Below are 9,648 nucleotides of genomic sequence, written 5' to 3' on the forward strand. Positions count from 1 at the left end.
TCATTTGATCAGTACAGTTGCTGATGAAGAATGTGTATAGCCGCCAGACATTCTAAATACTCACGCTCCTCTAATGTGGACGTGTACTACAGTTGCGATTCGCTGGTTGGGCCACGACCTCGGCCCAACTAACGAATTCGGTTTTTTTAGTTGGGTCAACTGACAGCCATTTGAGCACGTGTATTTCGACTTGAACATCACAAATGATGTCCAGTGACGCCCAATCCTGTTTTCCGTGTTTACATTGAATTTTGACGTATGGTTGCTTTTTAATTGGGCCATGGCCCAACCAGCGGAGGCCCAACTAAAAAGTGACCCAAGTATTAAAATCCCAACTAGCGAATCCCGACTGTATACACATGTGGAAGTATTGGCTTGAGAAATGGATTGCGAGTGATTTGACTATACGTCCAATTTGGGAATCTCGAGCTCGTTCAGTAGCCTCTAGGTTGCGAAGGCCGACGGAGGTCCTTCGTAGCTTAGTTGGTTAAATCACCAGTCTAGCGTACTGTAGGGTCATGGGTTCGAGTCCCATCGAAGTGAAAGTAACTCCAATACATTTTCCAAATCAATATCTTCCACATAACGTACATATTCACATATGTGTTTTCATAACATTGTAAATTAGAAGATTGGACACTTTAATTATACTCATGTTATTTTTGAAATGCTTTTCCAGACTACTATCAGAAATCAAGGGGGGTTAAATCCTTGATTCTAATCTAAGAAAAACATTACAGGGACATGAGTATTACTATTTGCGGTCGGGAAGCATCTAGGAAGTTGGAAGTTGGAAAGAGCCCATAATAGTCAAACAAAATTGAGCACAACAGTCGAAAGCATCCTTTCTAATGACTTACCGACAATTTCATAAGCATTACAGAATTGGAAATTGGGGATGGTTTTCGTTGGGTCAGGATTTGCCTGTAGCTGGCAATCAGTGTTGGTAAAATCATTCATAAAACTCATTCATTGAGCGCTCCCGCGCGAACTAGCTAATTTGCGATTTTAAAATAATACATCACGTCTGAGTTTTTCTTGCTAAAACGGATCATTTCACTCACTTCCCAAGAAAATCATTTCGCTTTAAAATGTGTTTATAATCAAATTGGGGGCAATTTATTTTTGACACACGCAAGAGTATCCCTTGTTCTATGTGTTGAACGTTAGTTTACCGTTATTTTACGAAGGAGAACAAAAGAAAACATACGAATGAAATGGATGATTCAACTCAGCCATTATTTTTTAGGTGCTGAGTTGGGTGCGTTTCAACTCACGTGTGATTTGAATCGTTCGTGATTTTTGAGATTTTGAGTTTTTTCCAACACTGCAGTGGCAATGTGACCGTGGTAGATCTTACCCCGCAACACACCACGTAAAGGTGTATACCCAGCATTACGGGAAGGGCCTACGAAATATCGCATCTTCATGTACAAAACATGTGCATGGGCTTGGAGAACGCGATTGGGTGCATACCTTCGCTGGGACATATGGCAGTTTGAAGGACTTGGAACATGTCATTTTCATGAACAAAAAATGTACATGAGCTCGGATGACATAATTACCTTCGCTGAAGATATAGTTCCAGACGAGGCTGATTTGGAAGACTATTTGATTCCTACTCTAGGGCAAATTGGAGGATCGCAAGTAAAATATAAATACTAGGAGAACACAATTGGAGTGATACCGTTGCTTTGATTTGCATTGCCATTTGCGTTGATATCGTGGCTTAAGACATCATGCAAGCCTTGGTTAATTCGGTAGACTATTTGATTTAAACTCCAGGACAATTTGGAGATCTTACAACATATCATATGCAGAGATGCATTTGAACACGAGAACGCGTGTTCATGTTCAAAAAGTTCTGAACACTGCACACTGTTCAAGAGCACTGACCTAACTTAACAACTTGTATCCTATACCGAGAAAATTCTTTATATTGAATATATTTGTCGCACACATAATTTTTTGCAATTTGGCGACCCAAATATATGCAATTTGTACCCACACATAAATTCAATAACTGCATATTAGAGACCACACATACATTTTATTTGATTATAGATTATATTTGTACTTCGCGTGGAGAGTGGTTATGTGTGCACAAATTAGAATCATGAATTAAATTAATGGATTTTTGCCAATAAAAATGTGTGGAATTTTTGTAGTGTAGGAAAACAAACTCAAGCGACGGCATGCTACTCATTTTTCGGCTAGTAATGGAACACGTGGGCATCTAACGGATAGTAATCAAGCATGCTCGTATGTTTTTGCATAGTTCCAAATCTAAGGAATCTTAGTTACCATGATCGTTTTGCTTGCGTACCAACCCAGTGCACACTGAACTGTGTTCAGAGTTCAAAACTTAGAACACCAAGGCGCGCTCTTGGCTCATGTTCTGTTCAGGATGCATCTCTGATCATATGCCTGGATTTGGGACGTTAGTGAAAGATAAATATTGGAGGATATAACTGGGTTGATACCGCGAAAGTTAAATACTTCCTTTTGATACCGTGGACTCAAAGAACATAATTGGGTTGATACCGCGGTTGGAGACATCATGGAAGTCTTGGTTGATTCGCTAGACTATTTGATACAAACTCCAGGACATTTTGGAGATCTAACAACATCTCATATGCCTGGATTTGAGACGAAAGTGAAGAGCAAATACTCGGAGGACATAACTGGGTTGATACCGCGGCAAGGGACATCATGGAAACCTTAGTTGATTAGGTAGACCATTTGATTCAAAATCCAGGACAGTTCGGAGATCCTAGAACATCGTAATTTATTATCACACATGTTTCGTGTATATCTTACATTTATTTTAACAAGTTCACAGAAGACAACATGCTTGAAAACATTTTCTGAAGCTTCATACATCCTGTACTATAAAGTGGTTCCATCACGCACCGAATTATCATCGTATGCATAGTAGGGATGCTCAAAACCAGTTCTTACAATTCAGGTGATCTCTTTTATGTGATATTTCAATATTTCCATCATCACTATATGAATAGATATCATTTTTGGTAATAAAATATGAGTATATCTCCAAAATCGCATTTTTCTCAATCCGTTGCTCTACTCCCACAGCTCTAGTGAAAAACTGAACACCCCTAGATACAATATTTTGTCAATAATGCCCAGAAACTAGAAGAGATGGCTAAGAGATTGATGGAATTTGCCATTTGAAAATTTAGTTTTAGTTAGCAACGATTTTCTGAACGAATGTGTTAATCACAATCTTTAATCATTTTTTAAATGGATTTGTGGCCTAACCTTTTTGAAAACTATCAATCGGAATCGATTTTCAATAAATGGTCATATCTCACTTGATTCAAATTCCAATATACTGTGGTAATTACCTACCACTATTCTCTTTTCAACCACAACTTATTTATCCTAATACAACAAATACACATTGACCATGGTCAGTTCCATAGGCATATAGTAAAACGAAATTTAAATTTCCAGTACAAGCATCCCTGAAATGTCAAAATCGGATGATAATTGACATAGCTACAACAAATCTAATGGCCATGGTATGGTTATATGGAGGCGCACGTTTCACTGTTTTTCAAATGTTGCTGCTTCTCTTTATCCTCTGGAAGGTATCGAATATGAAAAGAAGCGAAGTTACGCGTCACGAACGCGGCTATATTACGCACTGTGCGCTCGAAATAGAATCACGGGTAGCGTAACACCAAAGTATATGTAATTAAGAGTGCCGACATGTGCCGTATTTGACAGGTCTCCTGCTCGATTGGAACACGATTTTGTATGGGAATGACAGATGATTTTTTTTCCAATTCTGACAGTGTCGCCACTTTTAATTACATACACTCTGCCTAACACTAGATGCGGGTGGGTGGTGTAAAATGACAATATAGCACTTCCGGTAGGAACTGGGATAATAACATCACTAAAATTTTGCGCAAGCTGTGGTGTGACTGGACTGGCAAAGAATGCAGATGTGAGCATTTCGTAAGTAGTCAAACTTTTTATGGAGCTAACTATCGATAGCTCTGCTGTTCAGAGCATGATACCGTGTACAGAGCCCATTTCGTTAAACTAAGTTTGTAGATTTGATAAAGTAACCTTGAACAAATTTGGCAATTTTATTTTTCATCATCTTCAATTTTAATTCTGGCGTGGTATTTGTATATGTAGTTGCAGCAAATCGGTAGTTGTTCAATGACATATCTCTTTGTGTATTTATATCTTTTTAAATCACGTTCCCAGCAAAGTCGACTTATTCTATGCGTTGATATCAAACAATCAAACCCTTCTATTCACCCACCGTCGGATTGCTGCACGAACTTCTTCCTTGCTTTGCCTCAGAGCTTCCCAGTCCTGCTCGGAGATTGATTCCATGTCTTGTCCATGAAGGGCACCCCTAATCACATTGACGTAGGTGTTGTTGTACGGAACACTGGTCACCCCGACAAATCTCCACGGATCCAGACCACCGTGGGTGTAGAAAACGTACGAATTTCTGGCTGGTTTCCACCATATAAGACATTTGTCTGGCTAATACGTGATTGGAAAACATCCGTAGTTAGCCATCCGTCAAAAACTTGTTGACAAATGTGACTAAAAAGGTTTGCAGAAAATCGAACACCAAATGGCTGGTCTTGTGAGTCCGCCGTCAGAGGCCATCCCAGTTCGGTACACCGCTGGTAAAACCACTGACGATCGCCAGATTTGAGAACATCCTGCTGCCAATCAGTTTCCTGGAATGTTTGTACAACGCTATCCAAATCCATTGCAAGACATTCGGCATCGGGATATCGACCGGTTATCCAGCTCGCCAATGCGTTCAAGCCAGTATCATGATCGGCATGAGTCAACGAGTTGCACATGTTTATAATGTTAGTTCTAAGATTGGCACGCAAAGTGTTTGACACGATTTCGTTGAAAGCACCGTAGAAAAATGCTTCAACGTCCAGTGGATTGGTGGCATTAATCGGACTGCATACATTGAATAGATTGTCCACTATGTCGGAAAGCCCTGCATCGATCAAATTTTCGGCGGTTCGGAAACCCGTCCAAATTGCTCCGTAGCAGTCATTGCCTCCATATCGGCGAATGTAAACACCGATCTCTTCAGCAAATTCACTGAAATTTCCATTAGCTTGCAGCATGGCTCCGGATGCCCAAACTCCGTGAACAAGATGAGGATATCGAAGCCGCGTCCAGTGTGCCAGTGTTCCGGAGAATCCAACGCCGGCCAGAATTACCTTCGCTTCAGGGTCACCCAATACTTCAGTACGAACATGTACAATCAATCGGGCCAGATCTGTGCAAGCTTGAACAATTGCGAGTAGTCGCAGGTTGACTCGGGATGCGTTACTGTAAATTCAAATCAAGTTACTTAACTATCGCTGCTCGTTAAAGATAAAGATCTTACGGTACGGGCAAGCTCTCTCCGTAGTAGCGCAATTCGTTCGCTACCAGATAGGCGCCGTTCTCTGCCGCCAAATCCACAAAGTGCCCTTGTTCGACAAAGTGATGCTCCAACTCCCATGGTCCTCCGACAAACAGGAAAATTGGTCCGCCAGGTCGGTAGAATTGAGTATTGCTCACATACCGCATGGAAAACGTGTTAATGCTGTGGGCATTTGAATGGCTTTGCCGTTGTTCGAATAGGTGCCACTCTGTATAGTTGCTACTGTCACTAACACTGTTGACTGGTAAAGGTGGCAATGTTCGCTGAGTGCCGAACAGTACTGGTCTGGCAGGATTACTGCCGATGGCAGCAACCACGAAGGCTACCGCAATGCTTAGCACCAATGTTGTAGAGATCCACATTTCGAATGTTACACTTCGATTGCTGTTTTGGTAGCTTGAGCTTTTATAAGTTAACATTCTAACTCCTTATCTGAATGTAAACAAACGTGTGTCCAAATCTAATCCGTGAATCTTGGAGCATCATGCAACGCACCTGTGAGGTGAGGCAATCACTGCTTGGAACTGATTTCCTGATACAGTTTGGGGTGAAATTGGGCATGAGTAATAAACGTGAATGGCGCTAAATGATTGACGAAATAATAAAATCGGACAAGATTGATACATATTGTCGATGAGAAAATCACGAGTCGGTCGTAAATGTAAAACCAAGATAAGACTTGATTGAGATTATCATTTGTGTTTATCTGTACCTATCTCTGATCATCAAGTATCCGTTCAAAGTAACGGGTCAAGATGCACGCATACGATTACTTACAATATAAGATAAGCGGAAAGCTTGCACCCAACAATACTATAAAAAAGCCGCGCGTATCATGGACAAGCATTTGTATTTCGTTCACCTGTCACCATGATTGGGAAAGCAGCCTTACTTCTTGGTATCGCGGTTGCGCTCGCTTCCGCAGCCATAGATATCAACCCAAGTCGCCCGTTATTATTTGGAACTCACAGAATCATACCGCAATTGGGGAATAATGCGGAGTCAAACCATACTGCCATCTGGAACACAGTGAATCTACGACAAGGCTACACAAATCCCCAGAACACGGGGAGTTTTCCGATGCGGTACGTAATGAACAACCAGTACTACCGCAGAGGCGGCCCGATTTTCCTGTTCATCGGTGGTCCGTGGACATTGGAAGCGCATTACGTTGAGCAGGGCCACTTTGTGGATATTGCTGCAGCGTTGAACGGCTTTTTAGTAGCGAACGAACTGCGGTACTACGGGGAGAGCAAACCGCTTGAGTAAGTAATAAGAACTTGATGTGTGATACCAAATTTTGATTTCCGTTCCTATCGTTTACAGAAATATTAGTCGCAACAATCTACGATATTTGCACAATGTACATATTTTATCTGAACTGGCAATGTTCATCGCACATATCAAAGAAGAAGTTGTACAGGATCCTAGTGCGAAGGTGATCCTTGCTGGAGTTGGCTATTCTGCCTCTCTAGCGCAATGGATGCGTCAACGATTCCCCCATTTGGTGGATGGAGTATGGTCATCGAGTGGAATTGTACAGACTTCATCTGATTTTCGTGCATTTACTGAAGAAGTTGGACAGATAATTAGACGTTTTGGTGGTAATGACTGCTATAACACCATTTGGAGTGGTTTCCGTACTGTCGAAAATCTCATAGATATTGGAATCTCCAACCAATTAGATCAACTATTCAACACATGTGAGCCCATTAACGCTACCAATTCACTGGACGTGCAAGCATTTTTCTATGGTATCTTCTACGAAATCAGTTTGGAAGTTGTAAACAAGGATCTCCAGGAAAATATCAGACGTTTGTGCGAACCATTGACAGATCCTGATCAGGAAAATAGCCTTCTTGCACTGGCTGGTTGGCTGAAAAATCGCTTCCCAAGTGCAGTCTGCCTCTCGATGGATTTCCAAACAATTGTAGATACTTATGCACCAATCAACTGGGAAAGCGAAATTGTCGAGTCCGGTGAACGCCAATGGTTATTCCAGCGCTGTACCGAACTGGGATGGCCCATTACGACGACGTCACAGTATCAGCCATTCGGCCAACGGTTTTCTACGGAACTTTTCCACGGTATTTGCGAGCGACTTTTCGACAGCTGGCTAACTCGCGACAAGTTCGAAGAACTGACGGCACAAACGAACGACTTCTACGGTGGTAGTCGTCCTGAAATACGAAACAGCATTTTCACTCATGGTGGTCTTGATCCGTGGCGCTTTGCTGGCGTCAGAGCTATCAGGTCGCCTAACACGTATGTAAACGTCATTCCGAATGCTGTACACGGGCAAGATCTGGCATCAATTTCTGCTGAAGATTCAGATGAACTGAGGCGTAGTAAGGAAATGGTTACGAATACTATTCGTAGATGGGTTAATTCAAACTAGTTATATTATAATTATATGTTCCCTCTAGTGTATTACCAATTCCAATGTCTATGTTTAGACCATATAGGTATATGAGCCTGAAAATCAACTGATTTGCTAAATAAAAAACCCAGATTAATCCACCTAGCGGTGATGATGCCTTTCTCGTTCGTTCAAAAGAGTTGAGAAACATATGTATAATAAAAGTCTCATATAACTTTATTGTTTATATTTATTCATACGCATAGTAAAATTTCCTGCCGAACGCAACTTGTAAGCAAATCGGATGAGAATAAGTGCCAGCGGGAGCGGACCATTTGGCATACAGTCATTTGGCATAAGGTCATTTGGCATAAGTTCATTTGGCATATCGGTGATTTGGCATAACGGACATTTGGCATAATTGTAACCAATGTCAAAAGTGAGGGTCTTTTGGCATAACGGACATTTGGCATAATTTTTCTTTGCGTTTGCTAAATAATGACTAAGTGGTGCGGGAAACACCCCGAAATAGTATTAAAAAAACATTATCCTCTCGTGGAAAGAATGCATTTGCAATGCAATGCAAAAGAAGGCGCATGCCCGGATTAGAGCAGTGGTGGATGTAATACCCTCTTTAAAAATAGGCGTGTGGCCTGATTATGGCAATGGAGAATGTGATCCCTTCTTTAAAAGTAGGTGCTTGCCTGGATTATGGCAATGGAGGATATGATCTCTTATTTAAAAGTAGGCGCTTGTCCGGATGAAGGTCATGGTGGATGCGATCCCTTCTTTTAAGGTAGGCGCTTGTCTGGATTTTGGTAATGGTGGATGTTATTCCTTCTTTAAAAGAAGACGCTTGCCCGGATTGAGGCAATGGTGGAAGTGATCCCTCCTTGAAAAGTAGGCGCATGCCCGGATTAAGGCCATGGTGGATGCGATCCCTTCTTTAAAAGTAGGTGCTTGCATGGATTATGGCAATGGAGGATGTGATCCCTTCTTCAAAAGAAGGCGCTTGCCCGGATTATGACAATGGTGGATGTGATTCCTTCTTAAAAAGAAGGCGCTTGCCCAGATTGAGGCAATGGTGGATGTGATCCCTTCTTTAAAAATAGGCGCTTGCACGGATTAGGGCAATGTAGGATTTGATTTGTCCTTTAAAAGTAGGCGCATGTCCGGATTGAACAATGGTGGATGTAATCCCTTCTTCAAAAGTAGGTGTGTGGCTTGAATTGTGGCAATGCAATGGTGGGTGTGATCCCTTCTTTAAAACTAGGCCCTGCTCGGATTATGGCAATGGTAGATGTGGCTCCTTCTTGATAAGTATGCGCTTGCCGGGAATAAGTCAATGGTAGATGTGATCTCTTCCCCGAGTAGCACAATTCAGATTGATTTGGTTGCAGTAACTCATATGTGACTTGATTGGTTTTAGTAACTCGTCTACGACAAGTGTATTGCTTGAGTTTTTAAAGTTAGGCGCTTGCCCGGATTAAGGCAATGGTGGATTTGATCCGGTCTTAAGGCGCATGCCCGGATTGAAGCAATGGTGGATGTAATCCCTACTTTAAAAGTAGTTTCGAGGTCGGAATAAGTCAATGATGGATGTGATCCCGCTCTCGGAAGCAATTCTGCCGTTTTGTTATTTCATTCTTCCGGAAAATGTCTACCATCAGTCTAAATTTATCAGAAAACAGCGTCGACCTACTTTATCTACGCTAAGCATTGCATGAAATATCCCTTTCGCTTTCACAGTTAAAAATTATGCCAAATGACCCACTCTTTTCTTGCCCAAGTAACACGGTTTGTTGCATGAGTGTAAACAATACATTTTTCGAACATA

The 9,648-nt window shown here is 41.6% G+C and overlaps 2 protein-coding genes across 2 annotated transcripts; one reads left to right on the top strand and one right to left on the bottom strand.

Annotated features, from left to right (window-relative positions):
- Positions 1-4,171: 4,171 nt before the first annotated feature.
- On the bottom strand, positions 4,172-5,814 carry LOC134216855 (thymus-specific serine protease-like). Its single transcript, XM_062695643.1, is given in 3 exon segments — positions 4,172-4,490; positions 4,493-5,355; positions 5,414-5,814. Coding segments are annotated over 3 exon segments (1,473 nt in total). The 3' UTR covers positions 4,172-4,281.
- A 500-nt stretch (positions 5,815-6,314) lies between these two features.
- LOC134216857 (thymus-specific serine protease-like) lies at positions 6,315-7,952 on the top strand. Its single transcript, XM_062695644.1, has 2 exons — positions 6,315-6,717; positions 6,779-7,952. The coding sequence occupies exons 1-2, from the start codon at positions 6,323-6,325 to the stop codon at positions 7,848-7,850; spliced, it is 1,467 nt and encodes a 488-aa protein (XP_062551628.1). The 5' UTR covers positions 6,315-6,322; the 3' UTR covers positions 7,851-7,952.
- The last annotated feature ends 1,696 nt before the right edge of the window (positions 7,953-9,648 follow it).

Source organism: Armigeres subalbatus, chromosome 2 (assembly GCF_024139115.2).
Source record: "Armigeres subalbatus isolate Guangzhou_Male chromosome 2, GZ_Asu_2, whole genome shotgun sequence".
NCBI classification, from domain to species: domain Eukaryota; kingdom Metazoa; phylum Arthropoda; class Insecta; order Diptera; family Culicidae; genus Armigeres; species Armigeres subalbatus.